Source organism: Budorcas taxicolor, chromosome 22, assembly GCF_023091745.1.
Source record: "Budorcas taxicolor isolate Tak-1 chromosome 22, Takin1.1, whole genome shotgun sequence".
Taxonomy (NCBI): domain Eukaryota; kingdom Metazoa; phylum Chordata; class Mammalia; order Artiodactyla; family Bovidae; genus Budorcas; species Budorcas taxicolor.
The window spans coordinates 62,271,839-62,290,193 of record NC_068931.1 but is presented as its reverse complement, the minus strand read 5'-3'; the positions used below and the strand labels follow the sequence as shown (position 1 = coordinate 62,290,193).

The 18,355-nt window shown below is 48.8% G+C and overlaps 1 protein-coding gene across 1 annotated transcript; it reads right to left on the bottom strand.

Annotated features, from left to right (window-relative positions):
• Positions 1 to 978: 978 nt before the first annotated feature.
• On the bottom strand, positions 979 to 10,717 carry SERPINB12 (serpin family B member 12). The gene is made up of 7 exons (XM_052660599.1): positions 10,550 to 10,717; positions 7,491 to 7,625; positions 6,644 to 6,784; positions 5,082 to 5,199; positions 4,129 to 4,271; positions 2,849 to 3,016; positions 979 to 1,383 (listed from the first exon to the last, which is right to left on the bottom strand). Exons 1-7 carry the CDS (start codon positions 10,715 to 10,717, stop codon positions 979 to 981), a joined length of 1,278 nt encoding a protein of 425 aa, XP_052516559.1.
• Between the last annotated feature and the right edge of the window lie 7,638 nt (positions 10,718 to 18,355).

The following is an 18,355-nucleotide window of genomic DNA, read 5'->3' as shown; positions in this document are numbered from 1 at the left end:
GCAAGAGCAACACCAGACAATGCCAGACCCACGATACAGGTCAAGGTCAATGTCCGGCTACACGGCCAGGTTAGTGTGGAGCCAGCCCTGGAAACCCTACCCTCAAAAAGGGACCACGGGAGAGACTGTTTGATTTTTGGAGATAAATCTGACACGTAGGACATGTATTCTGGGCAAAGGACTTGGAAGAACAGCCTCATGTCACCAGTGAGAATGTTTTTACGCTATGAGCGAGTCTGAGCCATGAGGCGCCTGTATAAAGGACACGACAGCTGTCTCTTCCAGCGCAGAGAGAACTCGGGGGAGGGCCAGCACAGGAGCAGGCGCAGGCAACCCACCTCCTCCTGTAAAACCTGCTGCAGCCACACTGCACCAACACAGGGCAGCTGCGAGGCGCGCAGCCACAGGGCAGGGAAACCGGACCACAGTCCAGACCGGAGTCCACCTTTACAGGAGAGTGTCATTCCAGAGCATGCAGTTGAGGCAGAGATCAAGAACTCAGACCGACACCTCCGAGAGCAAAGGCCCTGGGTCTGCGGTCTTGAACGCTCTGGTGTCTGGCTTTCAGTTGATGGGAAAGGGTTTCCATGAGCACCGTGTCCAGGCCCCAGCGGGCTCTTAGGAGGCCTCTGGGAGGACAGATCAGTCCACGCAGCAGAGGCTGGAGAGGGCACGGGAGGGGCCGCGGTGACCCGCAGGGCACAGCGGGTAAACTTGTGTGCTTGAAAGCTTAGGGTGGTGAAAGTTTGGGGAGGGAGCAAGGACCTTTTAGTACTAAAGGACTTAGATGAGAACCTGCGACAGGGCGAGAGAAAGGTCAGGAGAAACGCAGACCAACGGCCGGAGGTGGGGAGCGTGGAGTCGTGACGAAACTCAGTCAGCTTTGGATGTTAGCGAAACGCAAATACCCGTGTGATATCAGGGGTGAATCGTATCATCGCTTTCACCCAGCTCCAAGCACCAGACCGTGTTCCCCTTTCAAGGAGAGCAGACCCTGCCATAGAAGAGAATGGTTTGGGTTTTGTTGTGTCTGATGAAAAAGAGAAAAGGGCGGTTAGCATTAAATGTCTCCCAGGACGGTGAGGACTGTTCCATGCCGACAACCCCACTGGCTGCGACTGCCTGGGTACCATTTTCATCCACCTCCACAAAGGTTTTATGGACAACTTTTGACAGGTACAAACTGGGACTTGGAGAGATTCCAGTAAGGTCAGCCTTCGTTTCATCAAAGATATCCGTGATGCCCATGTCTTGTAGAATAGGGTTGAGATCATAGCTGTCTTCCAGGGTGAACCGAGGGAAGGAGACAGCTACTCTTTTTTCTGACATATTTTCTGAACTGCTCCAGGCCGCGAGTTTTTCGTAAGTGATATTCCTTTCAAGCTACAAGAGGAAGAAAATCACGTTCAAGGTCAGATGATGAGCTTGCAAAGGATGCCCTACAGACTTCAAAGGGGGGCCTGAGTCTATTTCCACCGCTGGTAACAATCCTCAAGGTCTTTGCCTCGGAATCCCCTGATTTCATTTAAAAGTCCTCCAAGAAAATCTCTTTCCTCTTTAAAAGATACCAGAAAATTTGGATTCCTCTGTTCTTGGTGTCTGACAGGTTAGTGTTCAATGCCCAGCAAAGCTCATTTGATTACGTCAGGTGAGCTTGACCAATCCTTAATATTCTGAAGTTCAACCTCCTCTTTTATAGAACAGAGATAATACCACTGGATTTGCAAGGATTAAGCAAACTAATGTGTGTAAAGTACTTCCCATAATGCGCTGCGCTCAGTCGCTCAGTCATGTCAGGCTCTCTGAGGCCTCATGGACTGTAGCCCACCAGGCTCCTCTGTTCATGGGATTTTCCAGGCGAGAACAGTGGAGTGGAGGGTCATTTCCTTCTCCAGGGGACCGTCCCAGCCCAGGGGTGGAAGCCGCGTCTCTTGTGTCTCCTGCGTGGCAGGCGAGTTCTTTACCACTGAGCGCCCTGGGAAGCCCCCACATAGTGCTCACGTGATAAGCTTGGAATAAGAGTCGTGATTCTCACTGTCACACCTGTTCCCCCATCTCCCTGAATTTCTGTCTCACTTTCTCTCTTCCCCACCCCCACCCCACCAAGCTGGACCTTTATTAATCCCCACTTCACAAGTAATCTGCTTCAGCATCAGCATCTCCACTGCTGTCCAAGCACGAGGACCGAGGAAGAGGATTGAGGCAAGGAAGCTCTAACTGAGCTACAGCGAAATAGTGTGAGAAGAGGCCAGTTATCAGGATATTCAGGAAAAAGCAAAAGTTACTTCATTTTTCAATTCTCAAGTTCCTCGGCTTCCAGATCCCTTGGTCTGGAAAAATAACTGCAGAGAACCATGAGATGAGCAAAGAGAGTCCTATCGAATATTTTTGACATTTGTTCTTTAGTTCTCAACAAATGAGAAATAAATATCTCATGAATTCAGATTCACATGTATTCTCTGAGTATCTGATAGCCCAGATACCATCCTTCCTCAAGACGATATGATGAAATATGGTGTGTGTGTGTGTGTGTGTGTGTGTGTGTGTGTTAGTCGCTCAGTCGTGCCCGGTTCCTTGCAACCCCATGGACTGTAGCCCACCAGGCTCCTCTGTCCGTGGGATTCTCCAGGCAAGAGTACTGGAGTGGGTTGCCATTCCCTTCTGCAGGGCCTCTTAATGACCTAGAAACTGAACCCGGGTCTCCTGCCTTGCAGGCGGACTCTCTACCATCTGAGCCACAGGGGAGCCCCAAAATACATTGTCGTCACTGTTGCCCGGTCGCTCAGTTGTGTCCACTCTTTGCGACCCCGTGGACTGCAGCTGCAGAGGTGTGCAAATGAAAACCTGCCTCTTCCAGAGCCTTCAGGTTGTCCGCAGAGCCGGACGGCAGCAGCACGACCATGTCAAGCTTCCCCTTCGTGTACGGAAGCTCCAAGATCTGCGCCTTCAGCTCGTCCACGAAGCCGATTCTGAACAGCCCGTTCTGGTTCATCATCTTCACGTTCTTCTTTTCACTCTGAGGCAGACAAGGTAGAAAGTCACAACATGGCCACAAGAAGCTCACAAACCCACACAGTCCCCAACTTCCCTGAAAACATGGTCCGTCCAGCTGAGAAGGGGCTTCCCCCAAAAGTTCAGAGCCACAGGGGTCCAGTCTAATGAAGCCTTCTGCCCACTGACCAGGTGGCCCTTACTTTGCCAACATCCCATCTTTCCATGGTTTTGGTAGGTTCTTCAGCTCCTAAGACCCCTTGTTGGTAGGATGTCCATCCAGGTGTCTACCCGCAGCCACACCAGCTGAAACCAGCCCTGCCAGCTCCCTCGTGCTTACCTGTTCCACCCCAGCCTCTGGCCTCCCAGGACGCTCTATCCCTACGGGCCTGGATGGCCCCACAGAAGCATCAGCGGGAAACTTGGTTAAACACTAAGCTTCTGGGTACTAAATAACAACTCCTGCCACCTGGGCTTCTGCCAGAGGAAAGGGCGCCGTAAGCCTCATGACAGCCTCACAGTACGCGGCAGGTCACCAGCCGCAGAGGAGCACGCGCCGTGCTGGAGAGAGCAGCACAGCTATTCTCATGCAGAAAGTTAGAAAACGCATAAGAACAGGCCGATGTGAATGCCATCTCTCTCTCCTGGCGTTACCTATGCTGACAGATAAAGGTATGTTCCCTACTGGTCTCTTTCTATGCGTGTGTAATACTCCTATATAGTTACAAGTCACATATAATATACAAAATGCAATATATATAATATCGATAATATATATTTGCTCTTTCGAAATAAGGAGCACGGGTTTTTGAGGCAAATACACATGTGAATCGTAATGCATGAATTTGGCTGAGTAACCTTTGCATTTTTCCCCCTGGACTCTTAAGTAGGACTAATAATAACACCTATTTCCGTAATGTCATTTTGGGGAAGAAATGAAATAATGAAGGAAAAATGCTCAGCGCAGCACCTAGCACAAACTGCTCCGTAACCTTTAGGCACCAATTTTCGTTAATAAACAAACACTCTCGTAAACGCCAGTCGCGACCCAGGGACCTAAGTTTAGATGTGAGCATACATCCGCCCTTCACTCCGTGGAAACTCTGAATGAATATCTAGAAAACTGTGCTCTGGTACCTCACTTAGAGAGAAAACGGCATCAACCGTGTTCTCGCAGTCAAAATATTTCTCCCATTTGGCCTTGAAGTAGACAGCGTTCACCAGCACCAGCACAGTCTTATTGTTGATACTGTCCTTGCTGAAGAGTTCCTTGATTTTACCTTAAAAAAGTTTCCAGAGAACATCCTAAATACGAATTGTAGCAAAAGTATTCAAGTAGACAGATTTTAAAATGCAGTTTAGTATTCCTAAAACTAAAGTATGTCTCATCCAGGAAGTAATCCAAGAAAACTGGTGGTGGTTTAGTCGCTCAGTCGTGTCCAGCTCATGGACTGTAGCCCGCCAGGCTCCTCTGTCCATGAGATTTCCCAAGCAAACACACTGGAGTAGAAAGCCAGTTCTTTCTCCAGGGATCTTCCTGACCCGGGGTTCAAACCCAGGTCTCTTGCATTGCAGCTGGATTCTTTAACCAACTGAGCCACCAGGGAAGCCTAATCCAAGAAACCTAAACCCCCAGAAAAGGCAGACAGGGCAGTTTCAGATTGAAAATATTCTTCCATTTTTGTTGAACTCAAATTTTCACTACACATCACCATCATTCCTTCACTCAGAAAATATCTGTAAATCTAAAAGTTGGCAAGAATTAGGATCTTATTTCTATTTCCCTCTGAATAAACAGACTCTATTCACCTTTTTCTACTGACCCTTAAAGAAACATAGAACTAGTTGACATTCTGCCGGTACTGTACTTGGCTGAAAGGCATCTCACCTTTATGATGGAGCAAAGGACCAGAAATAAGTACTCACAGCGTCTAAGCATTTTAACTATTTGATACCTGACAACAAGTTTCGGACCCAATCCACACACGTGAGCATCTGGCCCCAACAGACCAGTGATCTGCAAAGCTGGGCTGACGTCTTTCTTTTAAATGGAAAAGAACACCACCTCCAATGTGTTGGGTCTTTCTTACCTTGGGATTGCGATTCCACCCAGAAGTTAATCTCTTGCCTGGATTTTTCAGTGTCTTTCCGAAAATCAACACTTTCGACCGTCGTGTGGTAAAATTGAATCACACCATCTAAGTATTCCTGATAAATTGGGATAAATGGAAACAGTGACATAAAATCATACAGCTATGCTAGTGGTTTAGGAGTGAAGCAGTCGTGAGAAGCCTAATGAGAAAGAAGAGCCTAGTCATTCATACTGGGCCCTTGGGGCCTCTGACTACCCCCAGACTTAACCACACAGAGACATTTCATTTCCTGCAGTGTTAATCGAGGGTATAGAATCAGGAGACCCCAGTTCGATTCCTGAGTTGGGAAGGTTTCCTGGAGGAGGTCAGGGCAACCCACTCCAGCGTTCTTGCCTGGAGAATCCCAGGAGAGGAGGCTGGGGGGCTACAGTCCGTGGGGTCACAAACAGTCAGACACGACTCAGTCACTAAGCACAGCACAGCACAGGACAGACAGCAAGCAACTTCAGAGGCTTTGCTGAAACGCGCTTCCAGTTGTTAGGAATTAGAACACTGATTAATTGTGCTGTACAGAGTTTCTATTCTCAGTGATGGAAACGTTTTGGAAATAGGGTAATCATTACACAACACCGTGAATACAACTAATGCCACCGAATTGCATACTTAGAAATGGTTAAAATGGCAATTTTTATGCTATAGATATTTTACCACAATTTTAAGGAATTTTGTAATGTAATATACCGAAATCACTGCTGTGAGCATTTTTAATAAGTGAGTTGTGTTTTATATGAATTTATATTTCAATAAAGCTAGTTTTAAAAAAATCATATAAAATCTCATTTCCATCACAAGAGAACATACTAATTTTGGTCCCAGGACGCGACCCCACCCCTTAAACACGCCCCTGACGCTCGTGTCCCGCCTGTGCCTTGCTCACGCCCACTCACGCTCACTGCGGCTCACTCGCTCCCTCTAGTGGCGAGGGAGGAAACTGAAGCCCGGATTCAGCAGCGTCTTTCTCTAGTTCCAAAGCCTTTAGCCACAGAGACAGAACTTGCGCCTTTGGGCTCCAGTCAGTCTCCTTCGGCGACACTGCACCGCATCTTAAAATGAGTACAATTTCATAGGCAGGTGGCCTGATCGCGGCATAAAAGGGGGTTTTAGAGAAGCGCCTTGAGCAGTGAGGGAGGGACCAGCTGGGAGAGAAGCTACCAGTGCCTCTACCGGGCACCGTGAGTGGGAAAGACCGTCAAGGTCACGGGAGAGAGCACCCTTACCAAACCCACACGAGCCCCAGGCCTGCAGAGGCTGTCAGCCACGTGGCCCGCCCCGCCCCGCCCACTCGCAGCCGCCAGGGGGCCTCCTAGAGCAGGCAAGAGGGAAACCGCGAGCAGGCGACACGAGGTGTGGGGCAGAGAGAGGCAGCTCCTGGACACCCCGCGCCGCTTCCTCCCGTCAGAGGGTTGGGCTCTAGACAGCAGGTGAGAAACCCGGCTCCCTGATGGCTTTGAAATGGTAAGTCAAAGGGTGGTTTCAGTCAGCAGTCACTCCCAACTCACCGGGCAGATTGGGAATTCTCGCTCCCCGTAAAGCCTGTTGGCAATACTCAGGGTATAGTCGACTTTGATCCTGGCTAATTTGGAGAGAAGCTGCCCGAAATAGCAGCTGAGCAGTCCACTCTCATCCTTTGAAGACTCGGTCTAACAAAAGAAGAAGTGAAACGTGATCTTAAATAAAAGGCGTTGAAGCCTCCTGAAGCAAGCTGTCATTCCAGGTTGCCACCAGGTGGGGGCGCAAGCGGAGACGCAGCGAGGGACGGCGGGTGGCCGTGGTCCCTGTCCTGGCGCCCACGTGGGATCAAGATCCGGCGGGAAATACAGAAATGGGGACTCCACACAGCACACTGCGTTTTGGATGAGTGTGCCTTGTTTTTCTCTGTTTTCAAAGAGAGTCAAGAAAGAATCTTAAACTTCCTAACGTAGGAGGATATATAAACTGGAGAATATCTTTACAGTTCCTGGTATAAGACAACCCATACAAACCTTCAGTGTCAGCACAGATTCCAGCAGGAAGCAGAAGCGGAGAGCGTCGTGGGGAGCTGCTTCCCCCACCCCATCCTCCTCAGCCTAGCTCCATCCTGGGAGACAGTGGCCTGTAACCCTAGGTGAGTCCTGGGGCTACGGTCTGAGCTTCTTTACCCTACGCAGACGATTCTAGATCCTACTCTTTACAGCCAAGGACACACAGGACGCGTAATCAGAAAGGAATTGGGTCATTTGGGATTACTGCTGCGGCTGTGGCTGCTGAGGTCTGCCAGGATCTCACAAAGGAGAAACGACTGTGGTCTCACACAGAACAGCCCGGAGGAGCGCTTTGGACGGAGGGGCAGAGGTCGTGGTGGCCCACCTGCAGCGTCAGGGACCCCGTCACTTCCTTCTGCCCTTCCAGGTTGCTCTCGCCAGGCCCTTCTTGCTCTGCTTTTTTCAGGCAGGGATCCGGCTCGTTCCCTTTATTCTGGGAAAATTCGCTGAAGTGCAGTACCTGCGCGAGAGTGAAGATGGGGTCTTTCAGACCGCACAAACAGCTTCAGAAACATTTTTATAGTGGCAATGATAAGGGTTACAGAGTTAGACTAAATAATCACTGATGGTCTAAATAACGGTTTAAAGAAAGGTGGCAGCTGGGGAAAGACAGGGTGGGACGCGCTAAGAGAGCAGCATGGAGGCAGGTATATTCCCTCATGTAAGTTAGCCTGGGAGAACTTGCCGGCTGACCAGGGAGCTCAGCCTGGGGCTCTGTGACAGCCGAGAGGGGTGGGAGGGAGGGGACAGTGTATACCTGTGGCTGATTCATGTTGATGTTTGGCAGAAACCAATGCAATATTGTAAAGCAGTTATCCTCTAATTAAAAATAAATTTAAAAAGAGAAAGGTGCATGTCTCTTTTGACCCAGGCTGTGAAGTGGGAGGATGGGAAGTAAACAGAACGCCGCGCCCCTGCACTTAAGAAAGAATGCAGCCAAGCAATAAGAATAATAAAGATTATCAAGCATCCACAAATCACACTTGGCTATGAGGTGGCCTGAACTGACTAGAAGTGTAAAATACACATCAGATTTTGAAGACTTAGTATGAAAAAAGAGAATATAAAATATTTTATTTAAATGTTTTAACTGATTGCATGTTGATCTGATAATATTTTCAAGGTATTGGGTTAAATAATATATATTATTAAAATTAGTCTCATCTATTTTTATACTTTCTTAGCATGGCTACTAAAAAGTATTTAATTACATATGTGGCTTAGATTATATTTGTGTTAGACGGCGCTGACCTAGAGCTTCAAATCAGTAGAGCAGAAGATAAGTTATCCAGAGCTTTGCAGAAAGATGGGAGACAAGGGGGGGCATCTGGCATCGTCAGGGTAGGTCTGCTGTGACACCCAAGAGCCCGGAGAAGGAGCATCTGAAACCTGGCCTGGAGGATGCGGACTGCACTCTAGCCGAGTGTGGCTAATGGAATACGGAGTGTGTGTGTGTGTGTGTGTGTGTGTGTGCACGTGCGCGCACGCGCGTGCACACAGGCACGCTAAGTCGTGTCCGACCCTTTGTGATCCCATGGATTGTAGCCCGCCAGGCCTCTCTGCCCATGGGATTTCACAGGCAAGAACACTGGAGTGGGTTGCCATTCCCTTCTCCAGGGGACCTTCTGGAGAAGACTGAACCTGCACCTCCTGCATTCCCTGCGTGGGCAGATTCTTTACCACTGCGCCACCTGGCACGGAATAACACACCAAATCAAAGCACATGAGTAAAGCAGAGTGGCCCCAACGCCTGCTGCCTCAATGCAGTACTTCACTCTTCCATTTCAGGGAAACAGCTGTGCGCACACTGAACCTCTGCCCTCTGGACTAGAGCGGGGAATTGTAAGGCCGGCCTCGGGGGCCTGTGGCTTACTGGAGGGCATTCATTCATTCTACACATTTGTACTGGGTTGCTGCTCTAGGACAGAGTCCTGCCCTCTGAGAGGGTACATTCTAGTGGGAGAGGGGTGAAATAGCAATTAATTACTCTAGGCAGTATGTCAGAAGATGGAACATGCATGTAGGGGAAAGCAGCTGGGACAAGAGGGAATCTCACAGTGTTGGGGGTCAGTATGCAGCCTTAAGGGGCTTCCCTGGTGCCTCAGACGGTTAAGAATCTGCCTGCAGTGTGGGAGACCCAGGTTCAATCCCTGCGTCAGGAAGGTCCTCTGGAGAAGGGAACAGCTACCCACTCCAGTATTCTCTTGCCTGGAGGGTCCCATGGACGGACGAGACTGGAGGGCGATAGTCCATGGGGTCACAAAGAGTAGGACAGGACTGAGCAACTAACACACACTCACACACACACACACACTCACACACACACACACGCGCGCAGCCTTAGGCTGAGAAATCAAAGTCAATCTGTTTGAGAAGGTGAACTCTGGTCACAGTCCTGAAGCGGAGATTAAGCTCTAGATCAGTCACCTAGGGGCTTGGGATGGAGCAAGGCCCTGAAGCAGGAGTGGGTGTGGATTTCCCAAGGAAGGGGTGGCCAGAGAGAGGGGAGGCGAGGGAGACAGAGTCACCAGGTTACCCAGAACCCGGACCCCCAAACCCTCACAGGCCATTGGAAGAACTCAGGCTTCTGTCATTAGGGAAATGGAAGTCCCGGTTTTGAGCCAACAGGAAACAGGATCTGACTCTGGTTTTAAGGGATCTTCCTGGCACCAGGGTTGAGAACGCTGACAGTGGAAGGGAGGCCACTCGAGAGGAATCTGGGTCCAGGCGTCAGGCAGGCGTCAGGGAGGCGGTGGGGAGGCCGAAGCCTTAGACACATCTCACAAGAAAAGCCAGCCGTCCTTTCTGACAAACTTGATGTGCAGCGAGAGAGAAAGTCAAGGAGGGCACCAGAATCTCTCACCACTGGATACATAGCTGGTGCTTAATACATTTTTATTTAATGGAATGAGTGAGAGAGAAAACACACGCACATATTAAAAATACTGGCGATATCGGTATCAATAATTACATAGAGAAAACGCACCAGCCATGTAGACAGACAGTCGGGAAAGAGCTGCCGGCAATGCAGACAGAAGATGCGGGTCGATCCCTGCGTCGGGAAGATCCCCTGGGGAAGGGAAAGCAACCCACTCCAGTACTCTTGCCTGGGAAATCCCTGGCGGGCTCCAGCCAATGAGGCTGCAGAGAGCCAGGCGCGACTGGAGCGGCTGAACACGCATGCAGACAGACAGACAGAGGCGGGAGAGCAGCCGGGGGCGCCCCTGAGCCCAGAAGGACGGTTGGACTGAAGAGAAAGCAGGGCGTGCCCCGTAAATGAATCTGGGAGCAAATGCAGTTCCCAGCAAGCCCAGGGCGCAGGGAACAGTCAGGCTTGCCAAGGGTCGGGCCGACTCTGCGCCCGACGCGGAGCGCGGTCCGCACCTGGTCGATCTGGCGCGCGCTGCCGCTCCTGGCCCCCAGGCGGACCATGCCGAGCGCGGCCGAGAGACTCAGCGGGCAGAAGAAGATGTTCTTCCGACAGTCATCTGTGCTGATCTTTTGGAACAGATCAAAGCAAAACTTGGTATTTGCTGCGATGAGAGAGTCCATTGTGAATCTGATGACTGTCTGAAACAAACAAGAAAGCAAAACAAAAGAGAGAAAACCGACCATCAGGGCGCTGTGGGTAAACAGCTGTCGTTTTAAACACCCAAGATACAACCACACACCATTAGTCATTGGGTCATTAAAAACTGGAAAACTGAGGTCATTATCCTCGTGGTATATGCACAGAGATGTGGATATTGACACTGATTCAGATACACATCTATATTCATTAAGTGGCATGAATTGCTACAAACCAGGTGACTCAAATAACAAAAATGGATTTTCCCATGGTTCTGGAGGCCAGAAGGCCAAAACCAAGGAGTTTTTCGGAGACTCTCAGGGAGGGTCCGCCCCCTGCCTCTCTCCCCCTGGCAGCAGCCCTTGGCCTGTGGAGACATCACTCTGACCTCGGCCCCCATCTCCACGCCGCGTTCTTCCCCGTGTGTGTCACAGACAGACACTCGCCTTTGGTTTAAGGCTCACCCTAATCCAGCACGAACTCACCTTAACTTGTTTACATCTGCAAAGACCCTGCTTCGTATAAGGTCTCAGTCACAGGTACCAGGGATTAGCGTTTAAACATATCTTTAGGGAAGTTTTACCTACTTTGTTGTAGAACTGCCTTTAATCAGGTCAATAAAGTCAAAGGCTACCGTTTCCCCAAGGTCAAGTTGACAACCAAGGCCATTCCACCTCCTCCGTGTCCATTGGAACATTCTCACCTCCTGACTCATTCCACATGCAGCCTAGAGGACATGGGGCTCTGAAGTCATTGGCATTGTTCAAGATAATAAGCCTTGAAAGATCTTGGGAGGTTTAGAATTCATTAGTGGTTCTAAACCTTGCCCACCAAAAGTCTATTCCAGGAGAATCAAGAGACTCTTAGGAAGCCTTCAGCTTGGACCCCTCCCTCTCGGATGAGATGTCCTTTCTTCTGCCTTTTTGCCTGTGACTATTGTGGTGTTCCAAGATGGAGACGTAAGCCCTCTTATTTGTGTTTTTACCACTAGACTTGAGGCCCACAGTGAATGAAGTGAAGTCGCTCAGTCATGTCCAACTCTTTGCGACCAGTGGACTGTAGCCCACCAAGCTCCTCTGTCCATGGGATTCTCCCGGCAAGAATACTGGAGTGGGTTGCCATTTCCTTCTCCAGGGGATCTTCCCAACCCAGGGATCGAACCCAGGTCTCCCGCACTGCAGGCAGACATTTTAACCTCTGCACCACCAGGGGAGCCCTCAGTGAGTGTTAGGAATAGTTACTGCATCTTTGGCATCTTCCCAGTTGAGACCTTTTTTTTTAATTTTATTTTTGCATTTTTCGTTGACCACACCATGCGGCATTTGGGAGTTCCCCAACTAGAGATCAAACCCGAGCCCCCACCCTGGAAGTGCTGAATCCCAGCCAGTGAGCTGCCAGCCAAGTCCCAAGTATGGACCTTTTTGGCCTATAAACCCTAATTCAAAAAGATAGCATTAGGCAACTTTTTAAAACTGTGCCAGATGTATGTTTTATATATATTAGCTTTAATCCTACTCTGCAAGTTAGATACTGCTGCTGCTGCTGCTAAGTCATTTCAGTCGTGTCCGACTCTGTGCAACCCCATAGACGGCAGCCCACCAGGCTCCCCCATCCCTGGCACTCTCCAGGCAAGAACACCAGAGTTGGTTGCCATTTCCTTCTCCAGTACATGAAAGTGAAAGGTGAAAGTGAAGTCGCTCAGTCTTGTCCGACTCTTAGCGACCCCATGAACTGCAGCCCACCAGGCTCCTCCGTCCATGGGAGTTTCCAGGCAAGAGCACTGGAGGGGGTGCCATCGCCTTCTCCAAAGTGAGATACTGTCGCTCCCTTTTTAGAGATGACGAAACGGAGGAATTAAATCCCACTTGCGGACTTCTCGGGTGTTCCAGTGGTTAGGAATTCTGTTCCCAGTGCTAGGGACACGGGTTCGGTCCCTGCTCCGGGAAGACCCACCGTGCCTCGAGAAGCTGGGCCCGAGAGGCGATGACGGCGCGGCTGCCCCTCGAGCCTGTGCCCCACACAGGAAGCCGCCTCCACGCACCGCAGCCGGAGACTGCCCGCGTGCAGCGACGAAGGCCCAGCACAGCCAAAGTCAGTCAGTCGGCTTTTTAAAACTTCCACGGATTTATCCAGACCGAGCGCCCCCTCTGCCACATCCGCTAGCTCTGCTAAGCTGCCCTTCGATGCCGGACCTGCCGACCACACGCTTGTCTGCAGCGTGAGGGCCCTTTCTCCTCTTGCTTTAGCTTTCGGTCCATTTCTAACGGCACATTTTTTTCTGCCAAATTTGTCCATAACTGTGTTTCTCATTTTGTGCTATTAATACTGGGTTCCAGTAAAGTTTCCAAGAAACATATGTTCCTGGTGCATCTGGAAATTCAATAATGCCTCACACCTCAGAAAGCTAAACTTGGTGTGTTGAAAAATATATTCACCTCCAACACATTCTGCCTATAAGTACAGCTCATGTAGTGACAAGTCGACTAAGAAAGTAGAGAAATCAAATAAATTTTTAAATATATGAGTTGAGGGGATTTCACAGGCTTTTGTAAATCATAAAATTTTGGATAAAAAATAGCCTTATGTTTTTTAAACCCTTGGCTGTACAACCAATGTTGATATCTGATCAAAATCTTCGGAATGGGAACTTCCCTGGAGGTCCAGTGGTTAGGACTCTGCACTCCCAACGCAGAGGGCGTAGTTTCAATCCCTGAGCAGGGAACTAAGATCCCGAATGCCACACGGCCTAGCCAAAAAAAGAGTTTGGTATCAAGGGAGGGGAGGGTCGTGGACATTCTGGCTATTTATTCCCTGCTATTAAAAGAAGATTTGAGACAGGCAATATTGAAGAGAAAAATGGACTTGGATTAAAAGACTGAATGATCCCAACCCAGCCCTTGGCTCCCAGCTGTTTGCACAGCATCACCTTGTTCCCTGGTGTGGATGTGGCCCAGAGTGAAAGGGTGTTGCTTTCTGGCATGACAACGCACAGACCTCAACAATTAGTGTCTTACCTGCCTTAAAAAGAGCAGAGTTGTTCATGCCGGCCACTCCTTTCTTCCCCAGATTAAAAAAATAAATGAGGCCGGCAGAGGTGAGGGAACCCGTACACAATGACACACTGGCGGAGAAAAGATGAGGCTGAGCCCTCCCCTTGCCTGTGCCTGTTCTCACTGAATGTACTGCTTTGGGCCCTCATTTCTCATTCTAGAATTATCTTTACTCTGTGAGCTGAAGAGCAGCCCCACCCCAGCCCCCCACCCCCACCCACCACCACCACCAAACTCTCTCTGCCCATTTGTGCATAAAGAACAAGGAATCTGGATTTCCCTGGTGGCCCAGGGGCTAAGAACCTGCCTGGCAATGCTGTGAACTAAGATCCCCCGTGCCACGGAGCACCTGAGCCCTTGTGCAACTACGGAGCCCACAGGCCACAACGAGGGAGTCCATGTGCTTCAGTGAAAGGTGTCACATGACGCCACCAGGACACAGTGCAGCCAAATGAATAAGTAAATATTTAAAGGAAAGAACGTGGAATCTGCACGCAATTTCGTGAACTTTGCCTGAGTTCCCTACCGTGGCCCCAACTACTAGCTTGTGCTTTCCTTCCCTGAGCTCTAACCGAGTCAGCTGTGACGGCAAGAAGGCTGTGACAGACCTGGACAGCATGTTAGAAACAAGGGACGTTGCTTTGCCAACAAAGGACCATCTAGTCAGAGCTCTGGTTTCTGCAGAAGTCATGTACAGATGGGAGAGTTGGACCATAAAGAAGGTTGAGTGCCAAAGAGTTGATGCTTTCAAACTGTACTGAAAAAGATTTTTGAGAGTCCCTTGGACTGTTAGGAGATCAAAAGAGTCAATTCTAAAGGAAATCAGTCCTGAATATTCATTGGAAGGACTGATGCTGAAGCTGAAGCTCCAGTACTTTGGCCACCTGATGCAAAGAACTGACTCATTAGAAAAGACCGTCATGCTGGGAAAGACTGAGGGCGGGAAGAGAAGGGGACGACAGAGAATGAGATGGTTGGATGTCAACACTGACGCAATGGACATGAGTTTGAGCAAGCTCTGGGAGATAGAGAACAGGAAAGCCTGGCGTGCTGCAGTCCATGGGGTCGCAAAGAGTTGGACACGACTGAGTGACGGAACAGCAACAACCCCATAGGCCAGTTCTAAGCTTCCACAGCAGACAGCAGAGCTTCACACCACCTCCCCTCCCAAGGCAGAGACAACCCCATAGGCCAGTCCTGAGCCTCCACAGCAGACAGCAGAGCTTCACACCACCTCCCCTCCCAGGGCAGCGATGAGAGGGCAGTAAGAGAAGAGAGCCCTCAGGGCGGCAGTGAATATCGCTGGCTCTGTGTGAGCATCTATAATAGGGAGAACCCTTCTGCCTTCATGTGAAACTGAAGTGAAAGTCGCTCAGTCTGTCCGACTCTTTGAGACCCCACGGACTTACACAGTCCATGGAATTCTCCAGGACAGAATACTGGAGTGGGTACCCTTTCCCTTCTCCAGGGGATCTTCCCAACTCAGGGGCCAAACCCAGGTCCCCCACATTGCAGGCGGATTCTTTACCGGCTGAGCCACAAGGGAAGCCCAAATGCGGCTCAGTCCTGTGCAACTCTTTGCGACCCCAAGGACTGCAGCCCACCAGGCTCCTCCGTCCATGAAATTTTCCAGGCAAGAGTCCTGGAGTGGGTTGCCATTTCCTTCTCCAGGGGATCTTCCCAACCCAGGGATCGAACCTGGGTCTTCCACATTGCAGGTGGACACTTTTACCCTGTGAGCCACCTGGCTTTATACAAAACTCTAAAATATGGAAAACAAGAACACTGAATAACTTCATTAAATGACATATGGCAATCATCTTCTGAGGGTTTTTTTAATTTTAGAATTAGAAACTGGCTAAATCTGACAATAATCTAATTTTTTGATGAACAAGCATTTATGAAGTGCTCCCACTGGCTTAGTCACTGAGTACGAAAAGACAAATTGAACAAGACAGTTTCTGCCTTTGAGAAATCCACGCTGTTTTGCAGAACAGGCTTCCCTGGTGGCCCAGTGGTAAGCATCCAGGGCCGGTGCAGGAGACTCGGGTTCGATCCCTGGGCTGGAAGACCTGCTGGAGAAGGAAGTGCAGCCCACTCCAGCATTCTTCCCTGGGAAGCCTCGTGCACAGAAAAGCTTGGCGGACGACAGCCCTTGGGGTCACAAAGGGTCAGAAGACTGACCTACTAACACTTCAGGTACATGCGCATTACATATTACATACACATACATACACATTACAATACATACACATTACATACATACACACACATTACATAGTTTATTTTAATTCTCTTGATTTTTAAAATTGAAGCGTAGTTGTTTGCAATGTTGCATTGACTTTGGGTGTATAGCACAGTGATTCAGCTCTATGAGTGAATTATTTTTCAGGTTCTTTTTTCTTAGAGTTTACTACGAACCTATTACTACTACAAACCTATATGCAGGTCAAGAAGCAACAGTTAGAACTGGACATGAACAACCGACAGGTTCCAAATTGGGAAAGGAGTTCATCAAGGCTGTATATTGTCACCCTGCTTACTTAACTTACATGCAGAGTACGTCATGCGAAATACCAAGCTGGAGGAAGCACAAGCTGGAATCAAGATTGCTGGGAGAAATATCAATAACCTCAGACATGCAGATGACACCACCCTTACGGCAGAAAGCGAAGAAGAACTAAACAGCCTCTTGATGAAAGTGAAAAAGGAGAGTGAAAAAGTAGCCTTAAAATTCAATATTCAGAAAACTAAGATCATGGCATCTGGTCCCATCACTTCATGGCAAATACATTGGGAAACAATGAAAACAGTGACAGACTTTATTTTGGGGGCTCCAAAATCACTGCAGATGGTGATTGCAGCCATGAAATTAAAAGACACTTGCTCCTTGGAAGAAAAGTTATGACCAATCTAGACAGCATATTCAAAAGCAGAGACATTACTTTGTCAGCAAAGGTCCATCTAGTCAAAGCTATGACTTGTCCAGTAGTCATGTAGGGATGTGAGAGTTGGACTATAAAGAAAGCTGAGCACCGAAGAATTGATGCTTTTGAACTGTGGTGTTAAAGAAGACTCTTGAGAGTCCCTTGGTCAGCAAGGAGATCCAACCAGTCCATCCTAAAGAAAATCAGTCCTGAATATTCATTGGAAGGGCTGATGCTAAAGCTGAAACTCCAATACTTTGGCCACCTGATGCAAAGAACTGACTCACTGTAAAAGACCCTGATGCTGGGAAAGATTGAAGGCTGGAGAAGGGGACGACAGAGGATGAGATGGTTGGATGGCCTCACCGACTCGATGGATATGAGCTTGAGCAAGCTCAGGGAGTTGGTGATGGACAGGGGTAGCCTGGTGTGCTGCAGTCCATAGTGTCGCAAAGCGTCGGACATGACTGAGCGACTGAACTATAAAATATTGATTCTATTTCCCCGTTGGGTCCTTGTTGGTTGTCTATTTTATATGTAGTAGTGTATATACATACATAACTTTTTAAAGTTATATATAATTTTAAAGTATGCTGTGAATATATTACTAAACATGGCAATTAATTTTTAGGCATTGCAAGTTTGTGTTTAACACAAGGGCTAAGATTATATTCAAACTTCCAGAGTAACTTATCACAATGAAATTTGGCTCCAGATACAAACAGGACGTGTTCCCCAAACATTAACAGGAAGTACTTTATATCTAATCTAGAAAAGATCCACCACACAAGAAGCGTCTGTTTGGCTAGGGCCAATCTAAAGGCTGGTTGCTGATGTAAGCTGCCACTTAATAAACTACAACTTGAAAAACTAGTGCATAATTTACCTCAGTCGTCAGTATCTTTAGACTTGAAACAACTTTTTAGGAGAGAAAGGTCCCACAAAAATCTATTCAGCTCAAGAAATTAGCACTACCTTCACCCATGATGACTTTGTAATAATAGCTACCACTTCATCTGAGCCTTCAGTGTGACCAGCATTTCATAAACGTTGTCTGTAGTTCTCAAAACATCTCGTAAGTCTAGAAATTATCTTCATTGTACACCCAGCCATTAAGTGATGCAGCTGGTGTTCAAACCAGTCAGCTCAGCCCAAGTTCAAAGCCTCCCTCTTTCCTCCTGCATCTCGCTGCCCGTGGTCACAGATGACACTCTTGCTCCAAAGCAAAACTGAACACTCTGTAATGACTGTATGGGGAGAGAATCTAAAAAAGAGTAGGTACAAGTGTATGTGCGGCTTCCCCGGCGGCTCTCGCGGTAAAGGACCCGCCTGCCAGTGCAGGAGACGCAGGAGGCCTGGGTTCAGTCCCTGGGTTGGGTCCCTGGGTCAGGAAGATCCTCTGGAGGAGAGCATGGCATCCCCCTCCAGTGTCCTTACCTGGAGAATCCCACGGACAGGGGAGCCTGGTGGGTTACAGTTGATGGGGTCGCAAAGAGTCGAACATGCGCCACCACCATGGCTGGCAGGAGGTGTTATTGGGACTTAAATATGAAATTGTGTAAGTCAGTCTGGATTTGAGATAAAAGGGTTTGCAGTCTTGCAATTCCAATCTACATTTACGATGCATTTACACAGATTTCAATGC

Coding starts and splice junctions, on each gene's coding strand:
- SERPINB12 (XM_052660599.1), bottom strand. CDS start 10,717: ATGGACTCTCTCATCGCAGCAAATACCAAGTTTTGCTTTGATCTGTTC. Junction 7,626..10,549: donor GCGCGCGCCAGATCGACCAG/GTGCGGACCGCG, acceptor ACTCTCGCGCAG/GTACTGCACTTCAGCGAATT. Junction 4,272..5,081: donor GGTGGAATCGCAATCCCAAG/GTAAGAAAGACC, acceptor AACTTTTTTAAG/GTAAAATCAAGGAACTCTTC.